This window comes from Coregonus clupeaformis, chromosome 16, assembly GCF_020615455.1.
Source record: "Coregonus clupeaformis isolate EN_2021a chromosome 16, ASM2061545v1, whole genome shotgun sequence".
Classification (NCBI taxonomy): Eukaryota; Metazoa; Chordata; class Actinopteri; order Salmoniformes; family Salmonidae; genus Coregonus; species Coregonus clupeaformis.
This window is the reverse complement of record NC_059207.1, coordinates 1,049,601-1,077,360: the sequence shown is the minus strand read 5'-3', so window position 1 is coordinate 1,077,360 and position 27,760 is coordinate 1,049,601. Positions and strand designations below refer to the sequence as shown.

At 43.4% G+C, this 27,760-nt stretch overlaps 1 protein-coding gene across 1 annotated transcript; it reads right to left on the bottom strand.

The window, feature by feature from the left end:
* Positions 1 to 1,532: 1,532 nt before the first annotated feature.
* Positions 1,533 to 27,533, bottom strand: hs6st3a (heparan sulfate 6-O-sulfotransferase 3a). Its single transcript, XM_041872547.2, has 2 exons — positions 26,383 to 27,533; positions 1,533 to 3,503 (listed from the first exon to the last, which is right to left on the bottom strand). Exons 1-2 carry the CDS (start codon positions 26,949 to 26,951, stop codon positions 2,741 to 2,743), a joined length of 1,332 nt encoding a protein of 443 aa, XP_041728481.1. The 5' UTR covers positions 26,952 to 27,533; the 3' UTR covers positions 1,533 to 2,740.
* Between the last annotated feature and the right edge of the window lie 227 nt (positions 27,534 to 27,760).

Here is a 27,760-nt window from a genome sequence, read left to right as displayed (position 1 = left end):
TAGTGCTGTGTTTCACACTGACTGGGAACCAGGAAATAAAAATAATAATATGCCATTTAGCAGACGCTTTTATCCAAAGCGACTTACAGTCATGCGTGCCAAACATTTTTGTGTATGGGTGGTAGAAATTGTTTCTGTCTGGCAAACCCTTTACAGGGTGTGATCTCTTCCTTCCTCCACACCTCCCTTTCTATTCCGCATATTTTCATGTTTCTCGATGAAACACTTGTCTTTCGATCAGCACACGCCTTTCCCATGGGAGTCAACTGGAATTCAAGTCGACAAAGCCTCTGTTTTTACAGGTGTCTCTACAGACCACAGCTACTTTCTATTTCTAATTCCCAAACATCAATTCTACATAATATGTTGAGTATGACATACGTGTTCCAATTATAAGGACTCCATGTGGTTCAGGGCTGTCTGCATTTCATTTCAATGTATATTTAAGGTAAATTAGTGAACCTGAACCACCGGAACGACCCATTTCTATCAACAGTGAGAGATCTTCCTTAGAAAATAGGAGTGACAGGGTTGTTTGTTCTTTAGAACTGATGTCACCAAATGATTCTACTGAGTGCCATGTGTCATATCCCTTTATGCGTCACTAACCATGTCACAGTGCTTGCTCATGTAAATTATTCTAAAAGTAAAATATCTCCTATGGTCAGAACAAGTGTCATTTGGGGAAGCGGTGGACTTGACACTCAGGTTAATTTAGGTCTGAATTCTTTCAACAATGGATTTCTACTGGGATCCTACTGCTTTCAAAAAAAGCTTCACATTCTAAGTGTTATTCACAGTAGTGCATGGTAATAGTTATGGAGAAAAACAACGTATCTCACTGTTACTGGGTTGACTTGATAAGAAGTAATGATGGTTGTACAATTATTGACCTCAATGAGTCTCTCTTCTCTCTCTCCTACTGCGATAGCAATTAGATAGCCTGAGAACTGCAGCTGGGCTGAAAAGAGGCTATTTTGGGGTAAGAACACACTGACTTCCTCCTCCTCCTCTCCCTCCTCCTCCTCTCCCTCCTCCTCCTCCTCCATACATAGATCACTGGTTCTGTTCTCTCTTCATCACATCACATACTCTCTCCAGCCTCCCTGGTGTGACTATGTACCCAGATGAAGGAGAAAGGCATTAAGATAGCCTACTCTTTATTGTGCTGCGTTGGAGTCAAGCTCAATCGCACTTTAAACACTCCGTTTCACCCTGAACTGCCTGTAACCACAACTAATGGCTAAAGGCTGCTCTACACCACCATGATGTAAGAGAGCATTAATTGGTTCAGACAGCCAGCCTATTGTGTCCCCCCCCCGGAGTTTATTTCTAGAGTTCCATCATACAGTGAGTGTGTGTGTGTGTGTGTGTGTCTACGTGTGCGTGTTTGTGTGTGTGTGTGTGTGCGTGCGTGCGTGTGTGTGTGTGGATTTGACAGGGAAAGCGTGCAAAGAGAAGTGGATGTCATTGTTCTTTGTTCACAATGTGAACAGGGCAGAAAAAAGGACATGTTTTGGAAAGCTTGGAAATCAGTGGTATGCTGCGTACATTTATTGAACAGCTTTCCTACAGGTGAATGTGTTGAATACCATCATACTGTACATATTAACTCATAGTTGGAAAGCAAACTTACAAGGTAAACTAATACAAGTCCTGTCCTAAATAACCAAAGTATGGGAGGGTGGTTAATGAATCATTTATTGTGTTATTACTATCATATCTTACTGTAGATATCATGAGCAAGTCCAGAGAGAGAACCTAGGTTGCAAAGCTACCGGTAATTCACCAAAGTTACCGGAGTTTTCAGTAATTAACATGTCATCTATGGTAACTTTGGTCATTTACTCGAATAACTTAAAAAGCTAGATATTCATATATGTATACATTTTTTATATCTGTGACTGGTTCAAGAGAAAATAGCCTAATTAATGAGAAAAAAAAGCATCTAATCAAGAATGGCATTATTTTTCATTTAACACTACAACTCTTCCAACTATTGACTTTTTTTCACAACTGTCACCAGTTTGGCGCCAAAACATTTACAACAAAGAGATAGTAAAATAAATAAAAGTGTGTAAAAATATATAAAGGTGTTTAATGCTGAAACCCTCATATTAAACACCAATGGTATTCAAGTTGATGGTTTATATCAGGATAATATTTTACAGGTTTTCCATTCAATTTCTTATTTTAGAATCATCTTATTTCATTTTATACATTTTACATGTGATAAGGCCAAATAGAGGGCCATAGATTATTACAGACACCTGTGATAATATGAAGTACCCAAAATGGCCAGTAGATGTCATCTGGTAAAATACAAAAAGAAAGCTATCAAAATTCTGGTAGTTTACTGGTACACTTCGAAAGTTTCTGTTAATATACCCTCCCTTTGCAACCCTAAGCGAACCACATTACTTTTAAAGAATCCTGAGGCGCTCATTTTGATTATGTACAGTCCCATGGAGATTCTGATAAAATCTTGTTGAATGTCCATTTGACACCCTAGAGTTGTTCACTTACTTTGAAGGACAGACACAATAAACTCTGCATGAGAAGAAACAAAAGTTGACCACATCATAATACATAGTAATAATAAATACACCCATCTGAAAGATTAAGACACCATTGGGCAGCCCAAGGCAGAGAGAGAGAGAGAGGGAGCGAGAGAGAGAGAGAGAGAGAGAGAGAGAGCGAAACTGACAGGAAGTACTAGTCCTAGCATGGGTGTTACGCCTCACCATCTCACCACCTGGCTGCTGTAGTCCTCTGTGGTGGCCACACCTCCCACCTCCTCCCCCTCTATCTCCCTCTCCTCCTCCTCCCTCCTGGATTTGGAGATGGGGGCTCTGTGCTGATGTAGCCGCTCCCTCTCCTCCTGCCTCTCCTGCCTCCTCCTCAGCCTCTGCTCCCGGTGCTGTGTCTGGCGGCTGTACTGGTACCTCCGGAGGAACAGCTCCTTGGCGTACTCGTACAGCTCCATGTCCAGGGCGTTGAGCCCCTCGATGCGCCGCCGCAGAGCCCCCTCCCCCACCCCCACGCTGGCTGCCCGCGTGCTGTTGATCTGCGTGAAAGCCTGGATGAAGCGCAGGCCGAACGTCCGCTCAAACAGGTACTGCGTCTTGCGCTGGAACTCGGTCAGGCCGTAGAAGGCCATGTTGCGGAGGTTGTTCTTGGCGCTGGCTAGTAGGACGCGGCCGCGCTCCCGTTCGGCGCCGGCGGTAAAGGAGGAGACGTTGTAGCAGCCCACCAGGCTGAGGTCGGCCAGCATGCGGACCTGCCGGTTGTTGGCCAGGTTGGACGGGCAGTCCATGAAGTTGGTCAGGGTGACCCCGGTCCAGTCGTCGCCACTGTAGCAGGCGGGCAGTTCGTCCTGGGTGGGAGAGCGGCCGTCACACATGTGCAGGGCTGTCTTCCAGGTGGCGCCGCGTTGCACGTGCTTCCACTCGCTCAGGTAGCGGGAGACAGGGTCCCTCAGCATGGTGATGTAGTAGAAGTTCCTGCAGCAGCAAAGACAGAAAGAGACGTTAGTTTCAATACAATTCCTCCAATCTGTAATGACAGAACTGGGAGAGTTTGAGAGAGTGAGACTGGCACACGTCTTTCACTTTCACTCCCTCTATCTAACACTCACTGATGAGATAGATGGTGGCAATGAGCTATAATTATTTGACCACGTGAGAGAAAAAAAAAGGTGGAAATGGGTTGATGAAAAGAGTGAAGAAAATATCATATTTCTCACATTTAAAAATAGCCAGCTTTAGAAGATAGGAAACTCTAATAATGCTCTCTCTAAACAGTGATCCTAATGAGCTGAGAGCACAGTGGGCTATCTCATTTCTAATGCGGAATAATAGTGAAGAGATATTTCTCATCTTATTGCTAGGCCTCCCTATCTCCTGAATATTCATACCTTGGTACCTTCCTTTCACTACATAACAAATAGCTACATTTAAGTAGCCTGTTTCATTGCGCTTTACTGTACTTTTTCAGAAAATTATCAACTTATCGAACATCCAATCTCTAGAGGGTTCCTTCTAAATCAAAATGGGGAATATAGGCTAAAGATGAGAGTTTAGTCAGAGAGATCCCCTACTATGTATATAGAATCACTTCTTCTAATACAGATCAACCCACACTGCAGTATTTTCTACATTTTCCTGTAGTCAAATAAAGTAGGGGAACCGTTTTGGGCACTGGAAGAAATAGTAGCCCCCCTCACAGGTAGCGATGGGAGTTTGAGAATTAAGATCAAGACTAAAACCTTGAAAGCTGCAGCTATACGGCAGAATAAACATCTTGTATGGAGTCAGACTGTTTCAAACACAGCTGCTCCTTGTTTTCACTTAGAGATTCTTACCTGTAAGCTGCTAGAGATTTATACCTTATGAATGTTTCATGGCCCATGAGAAGTGGGTAGGAAAACAGTTGAGACTGCCAGAGGAGACAAAGCATCACAAAGCATTCACTTGTACATTATGAATCAGATGTGAATAGTTGATGGAGAAGGAACAGACACTTTATAAGATAGATACCATAGTCAACACTGAATTGCTTAAATTTTGCCTGAACAGAAACGGAATTGCTTGAACAGGATTTTCTCAATGGTGAGCAATGGCGTTGAGTAGTCAGAGTATGTCAGATGTTGTCTCTATATTGATGAACAAATATTGATTTCTACCAAAACTTAGGGCCAATTAAGAAAAGTTAAATGTCAGTCTGCACCACTGAAGTGGTAATAATGGCTCTGTAACTGCCATTTAAAGAACCGTCTGACTGTTGACCTTTTGGTGCGAGGGACACACACCACCCTCAAAGGTAATTAGGAGATTATTGTCAGGTGGCAGACTACCATCGACCGAGATTTTAATGTGTCAGCAGAAATAGATCCTAACAAAGTCTTTGCTCATGACACACGCGCGAGCTTGCGCACACGCAAACACACACACACACACACACACATACACACAGACTCACAAACATGCACACACACACTCCAAGCCGTAATGGATATCTGACCACGGCACAGGCTGTAAATGAATTAAACTGGCAGCTTTGATACACTGAGAGTGTGGGGAGAGATGGACACACTCCCAGAGCTGTACAGAGAGATGGACACACACTCCCCAGAGCTGTACAGAGAGATGGACACACACACCCAGAGCTGTACAGAGAGATGGACACACATTCCCAGAGCTATACAGAGCGATGGACACACACTCCCAGAGCTGTACAGAGAGATGGACACACACTCCCAGAGCTGTACAGAGAGATGGACACACTCCCAGAGCTGTACAGAGAGATGGACACACACTCCCAGAGCTGTACAGAGAGATGGACACACTCCCAGAGCTGCTGCCTACACACTGTTTCTGGGAAGAGGACATTTTAGACCTCAATCACATATAGATGTAGGATCTTTATTTGATCACTCTTTTGTTGCTGAGAATTTTCCTGCTCCGCAGGAAATGCAGATGAGCTTTGTGATTTACAGAAATTCACTGAAAACCCGCACTAACACAAGGTTATATTAACAGTATTTAACTTTTCATGTAACCTAATTTTGACCAGCTAATAGCCAAACCCCTGTTCAACCAACATTATGGACTAAACGTTCAAATCCTGTTGCTGCAGGATTATTCTGCTGTGACAATACTGGTCCAATTAAGATCATACATCTGGGCTGCTAACATATTCCATATGCACAAAAAGCTTATTTCTCTTCAAATTTGTGCACAAATTTGTTTACATCCCTGTTAGTGAGCATTTCTCATTTGCTAAGATAATCCATCCACCTGACAGGTGTGGCATATCAAAAAGCTGTTTAAACAGCATGGTCATTACACAGGTGCACCTTGTGCTAGGGACAATCAAAGGCCACTCTAAAATGTGCAGTTTTGACACAAAACACAATGCCACAGATGTCTCAAGTTTTGAGGGAGCGTGCAATTGGCATGCTGACTGCAGGAATGTCCACCAGAGCTGTTGTCAGAGAATTGAATGTTCATTTCTCTACCATAAGCCGCCTCCAACGTCGTTTTAGAGAATTTGGCAGTAAGTCCAACCGGCCTCACAACCGCAGACCACGTGTAACCATGCCAGCCCAGGACCTCCACATCCAGCTTCTTCACCTGCGGGATCCTCTTAGACCAGCCACCGGGACAGCTGATGAAATTGAGTATTTCTGTCTGTAATAAAGTCCTTCTGATTGGCTGGGCTCCACAGTGGGTGGGCCTATTCCCTCCCAGGCCCACCCATGGCTGCGCCCCTGCCCACTCATGTGAAATCTATAGATTAGGGCCTAATGAATATATTTCAATTGACTGGTTTCCTTATATGAACTGTAACTCAGTTAAATTGTTGAAATTGTTGCATGTTGCGTTTATATTTTGTTCAGTATACTTGTTTCATTTCTACAGCACGGATAGAACTCCAATCACTTGAAGCTGACCAGAGCCTGAGGGCTGGCTTTACTGTGTTAGTGCCAGTCATCTTTAGAAGGAAATTAAATCTCAATAATACAAGTTGAAAATGTGAAACTGTCCTCAAAACTGTTTAACGCCAAATAGTATATACTCTGTATGCTACATACATATATTATGGTCCCTTATAAATGACACTCAAACACTGCTTAGGGTCCACCTGCACATGGTGACAAAAAGAGAGTTTACATTATTTAGCAGACGCTCTTATCCAGAGCGACTTACAGTTAGTGAGTGCATGCATTCTTTTTTTATTTTTCATACTGGCCCACCGTGGGACTCGAACCCACAACCCTGGCTTTGCAAACACCATGCTCTACCAACTGAGCTACATCCCTGCCGGCCATTCCCTCCCCTACCCTGGACGACGCTTGGCCAATTGTGCGCCGCCCAATGGGTCTCCCGGTCGCGGCCGGCTACGACAGTTTAGCTGGCAGCCACATTGGATGAGTCACCAACAATGGTTTCCAATCATTTCTACCAAACTAAAATGGGACATCATACCAACTAAACATTGTCATCACATGTAGCCCTTTCCTGCAGTCAAATGACCTAGTGGCCTCATGGGTGGAATGTTATTCATATTTTTCATAATTTCATAATTAATAAACATTCTTCTTTTTTTTAACACAGAAAATCTGATGGGTTTCTGTCAAACGGTTTTTATATTTTTCAGTATTCCATGATGTATATAAAGTGTAATATTGGGATGCAAACTCAAAATGTAATACATTTCAACTCTATATCTGACATGGTACAGGTGTCTTCTTTTTAAAGACCATAACCATGTGTGTATACGTTGGTCTCAAAGTAGATTTATTTAAGACTACCAAGAAACACTCTGTGTGACCCTTATTCAGGCCACTGCAGTAAAAGGTTGAACACTGCAGGCAGATGGACAGATATAGCTTACCATCCTCAAATCCATACTTTAACCCTGACCTTAGATCAGCGTCTACACTACAACTCCCTCCCACTGTTTAAACAGCTGTAGCGGGTTGCTGCTCCTCTAGTGAATATCTGTGATTTCTATTGGCTTTCCATAATGTAATGAGACAACTCTGATGCTATTAGTGAAGGAGGAGAGGAGGACTGATTCTTTCTGATGACTTCATTGAGAAACAAACTACTATTCCCACAGGGCTCAATCAGAGAAGTGCAGGCAAATTAGCCCAGCTCCTCTCTGTGTTGCTCTCACAAAATCCCTGTGTAACTTCAATTCAAGTTGTGTTGCAACAAGGAATATGAACATGTATTGTAAGAAGCTGCTATCGTTTAATCTTTATAACCATGCAGTCACTCATATTTATTGAGATAAAATAGTCAACCAAGATATATAGGGCAAGTAAGTAAATGAGCAACAATGTAATTCAATAATAATAATAATAATAATAACTACATAATCATTTTCATTCAGAAGAACACCCCTCCTCATCTTCTGGCATGTTCAATGCAATGGCTGTGCCCTATGGGCCTTGATCAAAAGTAGTGCATTGTATAGGGAATAGGGTGCCAATTCGGATGCATCCAATGTCTACAGTCCGACCCAGTGGCAGAGAGAGGCCTCTATCCACCCTAATAAGATGAGTGCCTCTCAATCATTCATAACTGACCATTTCAACAGTGCATAGAAACACTCTGAGCACTCTGGACAAGCACTCAATACTGCCCTGCCAGGACTCCCAGTGTCTGTCTGATGGATGGTTGAATAAAGATAATTGGTCAAAGATAAAAAAACGAAATGGGAGAAGTTGGCTTATGACATTAAACAGGGCTAGAGTTGTATCCACTGGCCTTTAGTAAACTATATAGTGTCTGCAGTGTCTGCTGACCTTTTTGACACATTTCTCTAGTTTAGAAATGTCTGAGGGAAACAGAGGGTGTTATGGGTACTTGGGACCAGGATAGTCAGGAAGATACTTGGACCCAAACTCATATCATACAAAAATACAACTCTAAGAAAACAGCATGCTGATATATCAGACAAAGCACTCAATGACTAACTTAAATGAATGGATTAAAAAATTAGAATCTTTCAATTTAAATTATTATATAAAATTCTTGCTACCAATATAATGTTATTTATATGGGGGATACAATCTTCCCAGCTCTGCAGATTTTTCTGCGAAGAGACAGAATCATTAGATCATTTGTTTTGGTACTGTCCATTTGTAGCTTGTTTTTGGACACAGGTCCAGGAATGGCTAAAGGATTGCAATATTTACCTGGAGCTAACCTTGCAGATAGCATTACTGGGTGATCTGAAAAGTCATAGTCAATCGATCAATAATATAATAATACTTTTAGCAAAAATGTTTATTTTTAATTCACAATCTGTAGAAACAATGAGAATAGAAAGGTTCAGAGGTTCAAAGGTTCATTTTTGTAAAACATCACAGTACAGTTGAAATATCTATGGCAAATAGAAATCCTATATGGATGGTGTTAAGAGATACAGTGGGGGGAAAAAATATTTAGTCAGCCACCAATTGTGCAAGTTCTCCCACTTAAAAAGATGAGAGAGGCCTGTAATTTTGATCATAGGTAAACGTCAACTATGACAGACAAATTGAGGAAAAAATATCCAGAAAATCACATTGTAGGATTTGTAATGAATTTATTTGCAAATTATGGTGGAAAATAAGTATTTGGTCACCTACAAACAAGCAAGATTTCTGGATCTCACAGACCTGTAACTTCTTCTTTAAGAGGCTCCTCTGTCCTCCACTCGTTACCTGTATTACAGTTTTTGCCTATTGCTTACACACTTTTTGCAGAATTTGGCTCATTATGTCAAAACTTAACACACAAGCCAATCAGACATAGCACTTGGAGATTAACAACTCAGATATATGCCAAAATGAAATACTGCAATCAAAACTTAACACTCCTTTCTAAAAATGAAATTCTTGCAACAAAACCATACACACAAGCAACATTTGAATGACTCTTTCATATCAGCAGCAACACACTGATGGGCTTTATATAAAACACTGCAGTCTTTGTGTTTCAATTTTTATTGTCATATTATTGTCATTGTCTTCTGTAAAACTCAAAAGTAGAATTTCTGCAGTAATCAAACAGTATTTACAAAAAAGTTTTTACAAAAAAACAAACGTTCTTACAGAAATTCTTAACATCAAATTTAGCAACAAAACAAGTAAAAAAACTAAACAATTACTGGTTAAATTGCTATTGGGGAAAAATGCAATGATCTGTCCTGTATTGTAGGGACCTAGAGTGGCATGATGATGCAGGACTCCTTGGACACTAATTGCAGCACACAAGGTGATATTTCCCCCACGCTGCCCAGGGACATTTACAACAGCCCTTTGTCCAACTACGTTACGGCCCGACGCCTGGTTTTGGCCAGATTGAAGCCTGCCTCATCCACGTAGATGAACTCATGCGGCAGTTCGGCGGCATCAAACTCCAGAACTGTCTGTAACAGAAAATATTGAATAGTGTTACTGAAAACACATACAGTAACTACAATGTCTATATTTTCACATAAGTAGGGGCTGGGTTGGGTGAGTATAGACAAAAACTACAAGCTACAGGCAGGGCAGGTGGCAGCATAAACCCACATCACAATATATAGTTTGTAAAGTAAAGTGACACATACCTGCACATAATCATGGCGCAGATCCTTGACCCTGACACTGTTCCTCTCAAAGTTGGATTGCATTATTTTCTCGCACCTTTTCAAAGATGGCAAGCTCTTGTTGTTGAGTGAAGAGCCGTTTCCCTTCCACCTTGAGGAGGTCGTCCAACCATTCTGTAGAAAATGCCACCACAAGATGTCATTGGTTATTGGTTATTTTTCACATACTGTACTTTCAAACTGTACACAGTACTGCAACATCACAATGGTATTCCTTTAAATATACAGTACTTCACAGCACTACCCATTTTTGTATAGTATAGTTAGTACAGTAATACTGTAATATGATACAGAATCATGTGACACATACAGTAGGTACAGTCTGGAGTAGAACCTTGAAGATATACCTGTTCTCCAGTCGGAATGTCCTTTTTATCGATGCTACTGTGTAGCGACTGAGGTTAGGGTGGACTCTTTGCCCAGCCTCCCTCATGGACAGGCCATGATTTATCACATGGTCCACCAGAGTAGCCCTGATGTCATCTGATATACGTCTCCGCACTGGTCCTCGTCCTCTTCCACGTCCTCTTCCTCATCCGACTCCTCTCTCTCTTCGTCCTCCTCTTACTCTGACTCTCATTGCCTCCATGCTTGCAAAGTTCTAAAAATGGCTTACCTGAGGCCTATTTGTAGTGCTAAGGCTCAGACTGGCTGGTGTTCTGTTTTCTGTGCAAGTGTTTTCAGGTGTGTATGTAAGTGCATACAATTGCCAGATGAGTTTTGCATTTTGAACAGAGTGTTTTCCCAATGATAACAGGTGATTTCGTTTTTGAACAAAGTGTCTAATGTAAGAAAACGTGTGTAGTGTTTCGCAATAAGTGTGTTACAGAATTGCAAACAAAGTGCAAAGTTGACATTGTGTTTAAGCTATGGTTACACTGTGTTCAAGGTATGCTACAAGAAGTTTAGGTATTGAGGCTTTGGTCTAAGCATTCGGTTTTAGTGTGTAAGCAATGGGCAAAAACTGTAATGGCACCTGTTTGAACTTGTTATCAGTATAAAAGACACCTGTTCACAACCTCAAACAGTCACACTCCAAACTCCACTATGGCCAAGACCAAAGAGCTGTCAAAGGACACCAGAAACAACATTGTAGACCTGCACCAGGCTGGGAAGACTGAATCTGCAATAGGTAAGCATCTTGGTTTGAAGAAATCAACTGCGGGAGCAATTATTAGGAAATGGAAGACATACAAGACCACTGATAATCTCCCTCGATCTGGGGCTCCATGCAAGATCTCACCCCGTGGGGTCAAAATGATCACAAGAACGGTGAGCAAAAATCCCAGAATCACAAGGGAGGACCTAGTGAATGACCTGCAGAGAGCTGGGACCAAAGTAACAAAGCCTACCATCAGTAACACACTACGCCACCAGGGACTCAAATCCTGCAGTGCCAGACGTGTCCCCCTGCTTAAGCCAGTACATGTCCAGGCCCGTCTGAAGTTTGCTAGAGTGCATTTGGATGATCCAGAAGAGGATTGGGAGAATGTCATATGGTCAGATGAAACCAAAATAGAACTTTTTGGTAAAAACTCAACTCGTCGTGTTTGGAGGACAAAGAATGCTGAGTTGCATCCAAAGAACACCATACCTACTGTGAAGCATGGGGGGTGGAAACATCATGCTTTGGGGCTGTTTTTCTGCAAAGGGACCAGGACGACTGATCCGTGTAAAGGAAAGAATGAATGGGGCCATGTATCGTGAGATTTTGAGTGAAAACCTCCTTCCATCAGCAAGGGCATTGAAGATGAAACGTGGCTGGGTCTTTCAGCATGACAATGATCCCAAACACACCGCCCGGGCAACGAAGGAGTGGCTTCGTAAGAAGCATTTCAAGGTCCTGGAGTGGCCTAGCCAGTCTCCAGATCTCAACCCCATAGAAAATCTTTGGAGGGAGTTGAAAGTCCGTGTTGCCCAGCGACAGCCCCAAAACATCACTGCTCTAGAGGAGATCTGCATGGAGGAATGGGCCAAAATACCAGCAACAGTGTGTGAAAACCTTGTGAAGACTTACAGAAAACGTTTGACCTGTGTCATTGCCAACAAAGGGTATACAACAAAGTATTGAGAAACTTTTGTTATTGACCAAATACTTATTTTCCACCATAATTTGCAAATAAATTCATAAAAAATCCTACAATGTGATTTTCTGGATTTCTTTTCCTCATTTTGTCTGTCATAGTTGACGTGTACCTATGATGAAAATTACAGGCCTCTCTCATCTTTTTAAGTGGGAGAACTTGCACAATTGGTGGCTGACTAAATACTTTTTTTCTCCACTGTAGATGGGAGGTGTTGAATGGAGCTGAAGGATTGGACTAATAACAACTAACAACAAAATAATAACAACATAACTAATAATGTAAGCATACTGTGTCCATAATAAGTATATAGGTTGTATGTTGGGAGCTTTTGGGAAAGATCACAGTTAGAAAGATATGGGATATAGAAGCAAATTGGATGGATATCATGAAAATGATCGGAGAGGTTGAGAGTAGAGGAAGTTCAGAAGAAAAAAACAAACAAAATGTAATTACTGTAAAATTGACTGTGTCCATAAAATTTAGTAAGTATAAGCTGGAAGTAGAGGCCTAAGCATTGTTGTTCACTAGTTTACCCCAAGTAGGGAAAGGGTGGCGGGGTTGGAAAGTAATAAAGGGGAATATATATATAAAAAACATGGGGAATTGGAAGTGATGCAGACAATTACATTGATGGAAGTTACAATCTATCTGCAATATTAAGCTGATCTACCTTAAATGAATGGATGGGACACTTAAAACAGGAGCAATAGTTGTTGAAACACCTTGTATTCCCATAGAAATAGAATTCTATTTCTATGTGTATGCCCCTCTTATGGCCTGATCTCCAAGTCTCCTTCAGCTGCAGTGCAGACAGCCTCTCATTGATTTCCCTGAGTGTGTGGGGCGAACTTGACACTCTTGCTGTCTCCCCCTTGCCTCCCCTCACCTCCCCCTCACTTGCTTAGGCTTTCAAGGAACTCACGCCGTAGAGGAAATGAGGAACATGGGATCAATATTTACCAAGAAAATTCTCATGCATTCACCTGTATTGTGGATAGGCTACATCTTGACTTACCGAGTTTATCAACAGAGATTTACCATTCAAATGAATTATTACCATTATGTAGTTAGATTGGTAAACAAAAAAATGTCTAATTGATTGTATGATTGTATAATTGATTCATTAATGCATACATGGCTGTCTCTGAAATATGTTGATATAAAAGTAATGCACTCAAAAGATGCCCAACGATTTAACAGAGCAGTAGCTGAGTTTATCTGTCTGGATCAGGTGCCATTCTGTGGTATTGGTTAATATGCCTTCTTTTTTTGCTGTGGGATCATTTTGGTATCGTTTTGGTATCGAGTGTCGTGATGGTATCGGGTATTGTAATACTAAACCTAGTATTGACGTCAAAATTATGGTATCGTGACAAAACTAGTTCAGTGTTGCTTGCCTCAAAGCGAACATAGAAGTAATTTTGGTCATCTGGTAGGCTCGCGTCACTGGGCAGCTCGTGGCTTGGTTTACCTTCGTAATCTGTGATAGTTTGCAAAACCTGCCACATCCGACGAGCGTCAGAGCCGGCTTAGTAAGATTCGATCTTAGTCCTGTATTGACGCTTCACCTGTTTAATGGTTTGTCTGAGGTCGTAGCCGGATTGCTTATAAGCTTCCGGATTTGAGTCCTGCTTCTTCAAAGCGGCAGCTCTAGCCTTTAGCTCAGTGCGAATGTTGCCTGTAATCCATGGGTTCAGGTTGGGATATGTACGTACGGTCACTGTGGGGACGACGTCGTCGATACACTTACTAATGAAGGCGGTGACCAATGTGGTAAACTCCTCAATGTTATTAGATGAATCCCGGAACATATTCCAGTCTGTGCTAGGGAAACAGTCTTGTAGCTTAGCATCTGCTTCATCGGACCACTTCTGTATTGAGCGCATCACTGGTACTTCCTGTTTGAGTTTTTGCTTGTAAGCAGGAATCTGGAGGATAGTTTTGGTCAGATTTGCCAAAGGTAGGGCGGGGGAGAGCCTTGTACGCATTTCTGTGTGTGGAGTAAAGGTGATGTAGAGTTTTGTTGCATCTAGTTGCACAGGTGACATGCTGGTTAACATTAAGTAAAGCTAATTTATGTTTCCCTGCATTAAAATCACCAGCCACGAGAAGCACCGCCTCTGTATGTAAATTTTCTTGTTTGCTTTTGGCCCTATACAGCTCGTTGAGTGCAGTCTTAGTGACAGCATCGGTTTGTGGTGGCAAATAGATAGCTATGAAAAATATAGATGAAAACTCTCTTGGTAAATAGTATGGTCTGCAGATTATCATGAGGTATTCTAACTCAGGCAAACAAAAACGTGAGACTCCTTAACATTAAAGATCATGCACCAGCTGTTGTTAACAAAGAGACACTCCCCTTCCCCCTTCGTCTTACCCATGTCCTTGTTCAGCCACAACTCTGAGAAACATAGAATATTACAGTTCGTCAGCTTGTTCTCTAGTGACTGCACGTTCGCCAATAGAACAGAGGGTAGAGGCGGTTTATTTGCTCGTCAACATAATCTCGTCAGGATGGCGGCTCATCTGCCTGTCTTGCGCTGTCACTTCCTCTTTCTCGAGTCCCAGGGATTAGCGCCTGGTCCGGAGTAAGCAGCAAGTCCAGAGCTGCCAACTCATTGAAGTATAAATTGTCATCCAAATCGAGGTTAGTGGTCGCTGTTCTGATGTCCAGAAGCTGTTTTCGGTCATAGGAAATGATGGCGTTATGTACAAAGAAAGTTACGATCAGCGTAAAAAAACACACAACAAAGCAGAATTGGTCAGGAGCCCGTAAGACAGCTGCTATCCACTGCAGCGCCATCTCTTACTCTCCTGCTGTGTTGACTGTTGTAAGTCTGTGCACTAAATCCCCCTATAGGAAGTTTGACCAAACTGAGACTACTGTCTGTGATTCCAATCCAATGAGGTGTATAAGTCCATCAGACATTTTCATAAATCACAGTTGCCTGACCTGGTACTTCTTACCCTACCCTTACTTCTGCCATATTGTGTGATACAGGTAGATAAGAGGTTTGAAAGAGGTGGATGTTTCTACTTGACACTGAAGCTAGGGTGTTGATGGTTCTCGAGGAGTGTACCACACAACCAGTGCAAATCCAATTCAAAGGTGTCACTAACACCACACTGAAGCTACAGTACATTCACCCACATAGGCTACACGAGGCGTTCCAATTTTCCATCTTCACAATAACCCAATCGGTTGTCCTATTCCCAACCTTAACACCCTCAAACACTCTCCAACACCTCTTTCTGGTGTGTGAATTAGTTTCCCTGCAGGAGACCCAGAGGGTGTGAGTGTGTGACCTCCATCTCCCCAGCCCCCCGGCAGGAGGGGGGAATTTCCTGTAGGAAATGGAGGTTGTGTCCTTTAACCATGCCGAGTGTCGTGTTTGTATCAAGCACGTTGTGATTGGTAGAGGCAGCAGGCCAATGGTGTTAGACAAGAACTAGTAAGATAGAGAGAGATGCGAATGAAGACATATCAGGGCTAACCACTAACCAACTGATCACTAACCAACAATTAACCATTTACCATGAACCATTAACCAACTAACCAACCACTGGTATTGTTACTATACTTAGTGGCAGATTCGTTCAATACTTACTGTAGGGGCCTGAAAGATTGTCAAAACAGGGAACTGAACATAACATATAAAATCACATAGCCTAAACATTTATTTCAGAATATTAGAACGTCAGCATGGGTGTTATATTAGTGTGGGAAATGATCAGATGGGATTCAGATCATCAGTGTGTCCATTGAGCCAGAGCCATGTGGAGCTGTGTGACTACTGCCAGCAGCCAGACTGTAGGAGATATCCTCCACAGTCTGGTCTGGAGATCTGCTTACAGTTTTTCTCAATTGCTAAAACACAATTTCTGAAACCTTGCTCCATTTCCTGAAAACATTAAGCACAAAACCTCATCTTCAAGCACTATTTACAAAACCTCTGACTCCTCTCGTAAAATGAAACATTCGCCTCAAAACAGTTTTACCTGTGTTCAAAATCAAACACTGCTCTCAAATCATAAACAAAATGATCAAAATGATATACACTCTCAAGCAGTCAGTAAATGATACACCGAAAAATAGAAAACACATTCTTCAAAACATACAGTTCTCAGGGAGAAGTACATTTTTAATCTCAAAACAAATTTCATATTTTTCCGTCATTGACTTTTGATGAACGAAAACATGTTCTATCATAGTAGCTCAAAATTGATCAGAAATTACTACTCTGCTTTGCTCTTTGCAATTTAGTTTTTTGTTCTTCCTCCTCCTTGTACCCCTATTTTTACAGTACTGTGCCCTGCATCTCACAAACTTGTCCTTTGTCTCTGTGATACTGTAATTCTTGTTCTTTATTGATATGAACCTGCAACCAGTCAAAATCTATTGAGCAGTCAGTACTGTTAACAAATGGAAAGCACAATGTTCAGGGCCATACAATTTCTCCATTGTACAGTATACACCCTACAATGCACTGTACTACAGTATACAATACTAAAAGCGACAAAAATCAAAGGAGTAAACGTGATCAATGTGCTTCATCCTGTTACGATGGAGGACACGGTCAATTGTGGAAATGCTCACACTGTCGATTCCCTGGAAGTGTGTGTTGTCTTGTATCACTCATTCCTGGATTTCTCTGAGTCGTATTGCATTATCTTGAAGGACCATGCCAACTATAATGGCCTCTTGCTCCCGAGTGAATATAGCTGTCCTTCCACCTGCATGTGGCAGCCTTGCAATTCTACAAAAAGTAGTTCTGCAGTTACAAAACATATTCATGCAGTACAATACATACAGTGATTAACTTTACAAATGTCTATTGAAACAGCTGCATATAGTGTAGTACAGTAAATTTGCAATTACAAAAATACAGTAGTGTACTGTACCTGTTCTCTTCTCCACTATGGTGGACACAGAAAATCGGCTCAAATTGGATTGCACTCTAAGTCCTGCTTCCCTCATTGTCAGTCCATGGACAAGAACATAACATCGTCTATGACTGTTGCTCAAATTTCATCAGATATTTCCACTCTTTGTCTTCCTCTTTGTCTTCGTCCTCCTCTTCCTCTTTCTTGCCCTCCTCCTCTTCCTCCTCGTCGCCCACCTCGCATACGCACTCGTCCTCGCCCTCTCACATTGTTTCTTCTATCCATTCTCAGACTTTCTCCTTCCCACCTTCAACAACCTGTTTGCTCTCTGAACTGCCTTATATTGGTTGTGTCGCATCATTTGAAACAGGTTAAATCAATTTTGAGTGGTTGTGTTCAATCAATGACGTGTTCTCTATTTGTATTTGATTGTTGCCACTTGTGTTTACCAGTATGGATGACATGTGCATTAGAGTGCAGAATGTGTTTTGAGAATGAGAATGTGTTTAGAGTTTTGCTGAAAAGTCTAAGTGAGATCTGCAAATTGTGTTTTACCATGTGAAATGGTTTAAGGTATTGACAACAGACTGCATAATTAGCTAAAAGAGTCCAGGCAACTGAGAACTTTGTTCAGCCAATGGGTTTTAGTGTTTTAGCAATTGAGAAAAACTGTAATGAACCCTCACTGAGAGAGAGAGAGAGAGAGAGAGAGAGAGAGAGAGAGAGAGAGAGAGAGAGAGAGAGAGAGAGAGAGAGAGAGAGAGAGAGAGAGAGAGAGAGAGAGAGAGAGAGAGAGAGAGAGAGAGAGAGAGAGAGAGAGAGAGAGAAAGTTACAGAAGAAGAGGCAGAGAGGGACAGGGAGACACACAGACACAACAACACAACACAGCGCTGGAGCTCTGCCTTATAACCCCTCGCTGCACCACAGAGTCTAAGAAAAAGACAAAGACAGGGGGAGAAGGAGAGGGAGAAGTGACAAAAAAGAGGCAGAGAATGATATGGTAAGAGACGGGTAAAAAGGGCATAGATACTATATATACAAAGCCCCTTCTTAGAGACTGCAGGGAGGACAACTCCACAGGAGTTGAAAGACATGCCTGAGCTGTCTGTAGATTTAGATTTTAGTCATTTAGCAGACGCTCTTATCCAGAGCGACTTACAGTTAGTGAGTGCATACATTTTCATACTGGCCCCCCGTGGGAAACGAACCCACAACCCTGGCGTTGCAAGCGCCATGCTCTACCAACTGAGCTAGAGTAAGGTTAGATCATAGAAATAGAATGAAATTCATTCTAGTTCTATGGGTCAGACTGACCTCTTGTCCATTCACACTCCCAGCACTCTGTCTGTCCCCGGCCCGTACAGCCAAGTGTGGGAGTGAACAGATCCATTTACTCTAGTGTGAGATTGATTTTGTTAAATGACTGAATGCTGCTCAAGCCAGTTCCAGGATTGGAAGGTGTTGTTGGGGTAATTAACTTGTAATAAGACCCAAATCGCTGCAAACCTGCCATGCCAGACAGATACCCTCTCAATGGACGGTTATGACTAGAGCCCAGAGATCATCTTGGTCAGGTAAAAAAATATAACTAGCCCCAATTATGACTACTGAGCTCACTAAGTCCCCACGAAGAATGTTTGATGCAGAGCATCAAGTAACATCAGAGCTCACACTAGGCAGAATGGGACTGGTAGTGTATCTCTCTCAGTGGTTACGTCCCAAATGTCACCCTATTCCCTAAAGGGTACTAGTTTTAACCAGAGCACTATGGGCCCTGGTCAAAAGTAGTGCACTATGTAGGGAATAGGGTGCCATTTGACTGTCACCATGTATTAGGGACCAATCACATCACTTCTTCACTCTCTCCTGTTCGACGGCGTATATAGTCTCTCTCTACAGATGAAGCGTGAATGCTGATGCAACACTCATTTAAAGCAGTGAAAGATGCTACGTGCTAGCCAAGAGTGAACAGCTGTGTGTGAAATCATTTTTCCTTTAGAGATGCTGTGATAACTTAACACCACTCGTTTGGCTGATGCTGTTGGACTAAATAGAGTTTTGCATATTAATTGAGCAATTAGTTGATGTGACTGATCAGATCACTTCCTCTACTGGAATTCTCTGCCAGTTATTACATGAGGTGATAAGAGAATACCTTTCTACAGTGCTCGCACGCGCACACACACACACAGGCACATGCACGCACACACACACACACACACACACACACACAGGCACACACACACAGGCACACACACACACACACACAGGCACACACACACACACACGCACACACACAAATGCCCACACACATACTGCACATCCACAGTACAACATGCAGTCCATTACAAGCCCACAGGAGAACAGGCAGAGAGGGCATGTTACTCGATACGGCACAGAGATCCAGAGAGAGAGAGAGAGAGAGAGAGAGAGAGAGAGAGAGAGAGAGAGAGAGAGAGAGAGAGAGAGAGAGAGAGAGAGAGAGAGAGAGAGAGAGAGCGAGAGAGAGAGAGAGCGAGAGAGAGAGAGAGAGAGAGAGAGAGAGAGAGAGAGAGAGAGAGAGAGAGAGAGAGAGAGAGAGAGAGGGCTAACACTGTGGCTCTGATGGTCTCAGATCTGGGATGCTATTTTGGGAGCTACAGGAAAGCCCCAGGGATACTGGTGTGGAGACAGTGTAGTAAAATGAGAGATTTACTGGGTAGATCTTGGGTAGTGTGTGTGTGTGTGTTTGTGTGTGTGTGTGTGTGTGTGTGTGTGTGTGAGAGAGAGAGGGAAAGGGAGAGAGATAACACAGACCCACAAAGAATTCGAAAACAAATCCAAAGAATAATGGACTCTCCAGTGGGTTACTTGGACCACAATGCATTTCACCCTTCACTTCCCCCCCAGCACACAGCAGCACGTATTTCTCAATTGACAGCAAAAACCTGCTTTTGTTGCAAAGACTTGGACATTTCCTAAAGATAAACTATACAAGTCAGGAGCACAGCAGCCTGTCAGGATTGTAGTTAGCGTGTCACCTTTCTCTTTAACAGTTATCAGAAAGACCATGTACTGCTTATGGAACTACATACAGTAACACATGACACCACAGAATAGGTCTACAGACACGGCTAGCCAAACAGGTAACAATGCTATCACATGTCACTTATGCGTATGTCCTGATTGCTTCTCAGAAAGGAACTTAGTATGGAGACATGAAAACAGTCCTGTTATGTCACTCTTTCAAATGACCTTATATTCGAGAAATTCGGAGTCAAACAAAACTATTTACAAATTATTGGACACAGCCAATGGCATGCTAATACTCGAATACTCTAACCTAGCGTGTTAGTATTTTTAGTCATGAATTGAGCTTGACATGTTAATCTTAGCAGTTTTTTTCTTCTAAATAAGTGCTTGCCAATCCTCTGGGTTGTCTTGGGTGAGCTTCATGCAGCACTCCCCTCACACACACACACACACATACACACACACACACACACACACGCTCACACACACACACACACAGCTGTTACTGTAATATCACTCACACAGAATCTCTGTCATGAAACCTGTGTACTCAAAACACTTGTTGATAAGACAGAAAAGGTGAGGGGAGAGGAACAAGTAGAAACAGGCTTGTATCCGGGGCTTTAGTGAGGTGTTATACATACACATGAAGAACGACAGGTTTGTGTATAAATCGGAATCTGCTCCTTAATCTGCCTCCAGATGATAAAACGATGTCTCTGTGGCCATCCCTAATCTCCTTTAAGGAGTGTGGAGATTACCACTATCCCCTGAATACCTCTGCAGAGTACATTACATTATGTTGCAATGGAATATGTTACCTTTCCACATGTTCTGATTAGGGACTGATACATTTTGGAATATGATCCAAACCAATGACACATTCGGTTTTTGAGAGACTTCTCAGTCAATTGTTGGGAGAAAGTACTTTATGAAGGCATATGCACAATTGACCAACTTCTACGGAAAATAATAGCTAAATGGTTCAGGGTCCTGGGGCCTCCCATGGTTGCACATTTTTGTTTTTGTCTTAGCACTACACAGCTGATTCAAATAATCAACTCTTCATCAAGCTTTGATTATTTGAATCAGCTGTGTCGTGCTAGAGCAAAAACCCCAAACGTACACCCCTGGGAGGCCCCGGGACCGAGTTTGGGAAACCCTGGTCTAGTTAATTCCAGGTCTATAGAAACTACAGAGAGAACACACTAATGACAGAATGACCTTATACCAAATTGGCTACTTAAGGTAGGAAATCATACCTCTCTCTCTCTCTCTCTCACTCTTGCCTTCTGCAAAGACAAAAAAGGGTAAACAAGTGTCAGAACCAGGATGCTGTGTCTAATGATGTGTGAAGAGCATGCTCCGAGCTCTCTCTGTGTGTGTGTGTGTGTGTGTGTGTGTGTGTGTGTGTGTGTGTGTGTGTGTGTGTGTGTGTGTGTGTGTGTGTGTGTGTGTGTGTGTGTGTGTGTGTGTGTGTGTGTGTGTGTGTGTGTCTGGATCACACACACCTCGGAGTGTGAGACATCTGCTGTAAATGAATACACCTGGGGCTACACCTCCTCTGATAATCACCTTCTGATCATATATTATCAGTTTTATTGATTTATTCTTATTCATTTTTATCCTATCTGATGTGACTTCCTTGTTATGTGTGTTTGTGAAGTGGGTTGTGACAGAGTCATGTGAAATTCGCTGTAAATACAGTTAGAATTTAAATCTACCCTCTGAACTAACTGGGAGAGGAGCTTACATAAAACAGCCTTCTCTTCAGATGGGAATCTTGAGCTGAGGGATTTAACGGATGAGAAATTGATTTAAGTGCAGGAAAAGATTAATGTCTGAAATTTGCCACCAGATGGGTTTTTTCTCATTTTCTCATGGTCTGCTTTGGGTCCCAGTGCCAGTGAAACGTGGAGGAGGAGGAAGACAATGCTGAATCATAAGTGTACTGGATTTTGTGCGCAAAACCCATATTATTAGACTACTGGGCTGCTGTGGGTCCAGGGTAGGATGTTTTATCTCTCCTCCTATAAAACAAAGCAAAACGCTAATAATATCTTTGTCTATTCTAGTAGTGATGTTTCTTTATGGAAGAAACACATTAGCTAATGTTCACAGGCTCTGAGTAAAAGCCGTGTCCGTCAGCCTCAGGGTTTGATGTCAATTCATTTTCAATTAATTGAAGAAAAAATAAACTGTCATCGAAGATAATGGGCAGTTTTCCAGTTCATAGCCGGTGATTCAATGCAATTTCAATTTGATTGTTCTGAGATGGAATTGACCCCAGAACAGGTCATTATGTTATCTTTCCACTTGGGTGAGACAGTGAGGTTTGCCTCCTCTCTCTCTCTCTCTCTCTCTCTCTCCTACCATTGCAGCTGGCCGTGCAAGAGCAGGCCTGACAAATGAAGCAGATTCTAAGGTTGGAGCAGTGTGTTTCTGCTGTGAGCAGCAGGTCATGCTGGACTCTGTGGCACTGTGCTCTTGTTAGTAATTGGCAGTAACCTCACATGACTCACTGATGGGGTTGGTCAAGTGAAGGTAAATTATGTTGAAAGTAGGATGGAAGTTAGGGAGGGAGGGAGGGTTGGATTGATGGGTGGATGAATGGATGAATGGATGGCTGAATGGATGGATTTTAGCATTAGGGCAGAGCCTAATCCTGATCATGTTGGTTAAGAACATACATCCACATTCACCCACGCTGGGTGCTCCAATGAAAGTAGTCTGATGTGACAGGATCTGCTGTGATGGGTGTGACCTTTCATACGTTAGTCTGACTGAAGCGTCCCATGCTCTGGAGCTGCATGGGGCTGGGGACTGGCTGGAAATTCTAACGCTGTCAGAGCCCTGGCACCAGCCCTGGCACAGCCTGGACCTGGGGAGACCAGATGATGGGGTGTCTGTGAGTTGACCCGAGGGCAACAACAGACAGACGGCAGTTCTGCCTGCACTAAAGACCATCATGTCCCCATAGATGCTCCATGCTAGCCTATAGGCATGGAGACTCTCAGAGTGACAACCTCACAATTTCCCATGTTAAAGGCCCAGTGCAGTCAAAAACATGTTTTTCAAGTATTTTATATATATATTTCCACACTATAAGGTTGGAATAATACTGTGAAATTGTGAAAATTATGATAGTGGCCTTTACTGTAAGAGCTGTTTGAAAAGGCCGCCTGAAATTTCAGCCTGTTTTGGTGGGATGGAATTTTGGCCTGCCTGGTGACATCACCAGGTGGCAAATAAGTTAATAGACCAATAAGAAAGAGAGTTCCAAACCTCTCTGCCAGTAGCAGCTTGTTTTCAGTTTTCCCCTCCCCAAATTCTTTGTTGAGAAATTGCTCTTTGCTAACAAGCTATATTTGTTGATCTTTTACCATTTTAATTGAGAACTTTTTTTCGAAGTAAGTTACTTAATTGCTACCCAGAAATTATTTGATATTGAGATTAAAACGGCTGCATTGGAGCTTTAACAAACCAGTACTGTCACACCCTGGCTCTGGGGACACTGTTATGTTGAGCCAGGGTGTGTAGATCTATGTACTTTATTTCTATGTTGGCCTGAGTGACTCCCAATCAGAGGCAACGAGTGTCAGCTGTTTGCTGGTTGTCTCTGATTGGGAGCCATATTTAAACTGTCGGTTTTTCCCTTTGTTTTTGTGGGTTCTTGTTTCAAGTTGTTCGTGTTTGTTCATTGACTGTCACGTCATCGTTTTGTTGTTTTGATCGTGTGATCATTATAGAAATAAATATGTTCGCATTCAACGCTGCGCCTTGGTCCTCATCTCTTACCGACGATCGTGACAGAAGAACACACCTGAACTGGACCAAGCAGCGAGTCGAGGAGCCATCGCCAGGGAAATCCCTAGCAGATCTCCGTGGCAGCCTCGACTGGGTCAAGCCGAGTGAAGAGCAGAAAGGGTGGACTTGGGAACAGTGGAGGAAGAGTCTCGACTGGGTCAAGCCTAATGAAGAGCAGAATAGCTGGAGTTGGAAGCAGAAGAGCGAGAGTTGGGCGAGAACGATAGAGGCCTGGCCCACGGGGAAGAGAGACCCCCAGAAAATTTTTAGAGGAGGCCGCCAGGTTACGGGGGCCACTGGTCGAAGAGGGGATGGAAGGTGTAGAGGCACGGCGAGAGGTACTGGGGTGTGTTACCAGTCCGGTCCGGCCCGTTCCAGATCCCGGTGTAGGGCCAGTGGTGTGTGTCCCCAGTACGGTCCGGTCTGTTCCTGCTCCCCGCACCAAGCCTACGGTGCGCGTCGCCAGCCCGGCCCGGCCTGTTCCTGCCCCTCGCACCAAGTCAGTGGTGCGCTTCGTCAGCCCGGCTCGGCCCGTTCCTGCTCCCCGCACCAAGTCAGTGGTGCGCTTCGTCAGCCCGGCTCGGCCCGTTCCTGCTCCCCGCACCAAGTCAGTGGTGCGCTTCGTCAGCCCGGCTCAGCCCGTTCCTGCTCCCCGCACCAAGTCAGTGGTGCGCTTTGTCAGCCCGGTTCGGCCCGCTCCTGTTCCCCGCACCAAGTCAGGGGTGCGTTTGCGTCAGCCCGGCTCGGGCGTTCCTGCTCCCCACCCAAGCCAGTGGTGTGACGTCGTCAGTCGGCTCGGCCCGTTCCTGCTCCCGCACCAAGTCAGTGGTGCGCTCCGTCAACCGGCTCGGTCCGTTCCTGCTCCCCGCACCAAGTCAGTGGTGCGTTTCGTCAGCCCGGTTCGGCCCGCTCCTGCTCCCCACACCAAGCCAGTGGTGTGCGTCGTCAGTCCGGCACGGCCCGTGCCTGTTCCTCTGGTGCCTGGTTCAGCACGGGTCAGCTGCTTCACGCCGGAGCTAGAGCAATCCGCTCCACCAGTGTGCAGTCCAGCTCCGGTCAGCAGGGCCAGACCGGACCAGGGGGTACTTTGGGGGTTAGAGAGAGCGAGTGGGGATCATGCCCGGAGCCGGATCCGCCGCCAAGGCGGAGTGCCCACCCGGTCCCTCCCCTGTGGTATTTAGTTGGCGCGGTCGGAGTCCGCGCCTTTAGGGGGGGGTACTGTCACGCCCTGGCTCTGGGGACACTGTTATGTTGAGCCAGGGTGTGTAGATCTATGTACTTTATTTCTATGTTGGCCTGAGTGACTCCCAATCAGAGGCAACGAGTGTCAGCTGTTTGCTGGTTGTCTCTGATTGGGAGCCATATTTAAACTGTCGGTTTTTCCCTTTGTTTTTGTGGGTTCTTGTTTCAAGTTGTTCGTGTTTGTTCATTGACTGTCACGTCATCGTTTTGTTGTTTTGATCGTGTGATCATTATAGAAATAAATATGTTCGCATTCAACGCTGCGCCTTGGTCCTCATCTCTTACCGACGATCGTGACAAGTACCATGGTTTTAGTCTGATCTTTTGATCTGTTTCATTTCCATGCTTATTCTTCTTATACAAGCAGATCATATTTCTGCAATACTTACGTGCATTGTTACCAGATTTCCAGTTTTAGGTTTTACAATCTCAGCTGTGCACTACTATCTCAGTCTTTATGGTATTTTATAACACCCTCATAATCATTGAATATCTTTTAACTCGATACCAATAAAACCATGGGGATAATCTACGGTACTCTACTTGTATTATCCCTATGGTTACGGTACATCCTAAAGCTACAGTAAGAAGTACGGGATCAGGACCAACAAGAGGACAAATGTACCAATAAAAAGACAAGAAGATTAAATTATTGTAATGTCAAGCAGAACCCAAAACTAAAAACGGAAAAAAAAAAAAAATGTAAACAATGTTTCAGTGCTTCCACCCCAAAATTGAATAACTCAGTTTATAATGTGTTTATAAAAATGTATTGTAAGGGGTCATATAGCCCTCTGTGAGGATAACTACTGCCTGTTAAAGCTTTCAGAAAAGTGCAATTTCATTTTCAACAGGAACATGAGTGCGAGGGGGGAAATTGTTCATATTTTTAGTCAAGCTCCTTGTCTTCTTAATCAAGCTTTTAGCACGCTCTATTCAAAAGAGAGGCTAATCATAGTATTTCAATACAAATCATAACGATTTTTAATCAGTGTTCATGCTGGGTTGGAACAAAAGCCTGCCCTTTGCAGCCTCTGAGCCTCTGTTATAGAAATGTAGTATAGGCTACATTATTCTTTCAAACATATCTGACCACTGAATTTAATTCTGTCAATGTGCACTTGCATCTCACACTCCTGTCCACAAACAGTTTAGGCTCTGATTAGGTACAGGAACAATAATCAAATTGAGACCCCTTACCGTCGGTTCCTCTGAGCATCCTTCTTGTCTTTCTTGTTCATCACTGCAGGCACGCAGTTAGTGAGCTCGGTCCAGTCCGCATGCAGACCACAACTCCAGCCAGTAGTAAACCTGGAGAAAAGCCAGGACTCCGCTTTGCCCGGGCGGTGACAGGTACATTTCTTCTGTCCGGGCATACAATCACAGGGCTGCTCGAGGTGAATGTTTCTGACAAGGTGCCGTCCGAAAGTAGTCCCACCGGTCTTCTGGATGTGGAGGAACACTATAACGTCATCTCCTTTGATGTTGAAGTCCACGTGTCGCTCAAGGTCTCCGTCAGTCAAATTTAATTTGGACAGAATTTTTGAGGCACCCTCCTCGTCCAGCCCTTCTTGGTATGCGTAAATGTCGTCCCCCGAGTGATATTGGCGGAATATTCCACTCAACTTTTCCCCAGTTAGGAAGCGACAAGAGTTACTGCCGGTTGGACAAATGTACTGATAGCCTATCATCAAGAAGACCACGGCCAGTATCGGAATCAAAATGAGTTTGTTGGATTTATCCTCCATTGTGGGTGGTGAAATTGTCATGCCATTGATAAATGCGGTAACATAATGTCTCCAGCCACACCAAATGCTCTAACGCCTCGTGCACCCTGCTTCATCGTAGTCTGGATGGTACAGTTGTCAAACTTGATGTCTCCGTTGGAGCAATGCACAGCTCTCTAGACAGGCAGCCTATTTATTTCCAGCAGCAAAATGTAATTATAAACGATTCCCAACGCTGTGCCAATGTTTCGTCTTCTATTGTCGGAAGCAAGGGAGTCATTTGTGAAATTTGAAAAGGAGACATAGCCTACCCGGGGTAGCCTATCTCACGAGCGCCCAGCCGATTCAGCATCTTCTTCTACAGCGGCTCTGTCCGGGTGCGGCGAGTGCAAGCTCGCATAAATGAATCCCGCTGTCATTAGTAGCATAACCACCAGGCACACACGCACTACCCATGCATCTCTCTATAGCCTACCGGTTCACTGTTAATTTGAAACCTTTGCGTCACCACGACAATGTTTTTAAATAATAATTTTGTGTCGCTAAAGGCCGGCTCTTCAAGTCAGCATCTCGCCAACAATTGTTCATGTGTGCGCACGGCAAGAAATTGAAAGCGGGGATAGAGAACCCGCTGCATATAAACCAATCATTTATTATCACTTGCTGTAAAATCAACCAATCCATGAACATAGCCTACGTGAAATACCCATTGGCCACCATAACAATATTCGCACTAAAACCTTACTTTTTCAGCCAATCCAAACGGGGTAAACATTATAAGGCCTAAATGCCTACACCCGCCAGCCCCATGAATGGAAATCAAATTCCTTTGCGGTCAGCTTGCAAAGGAG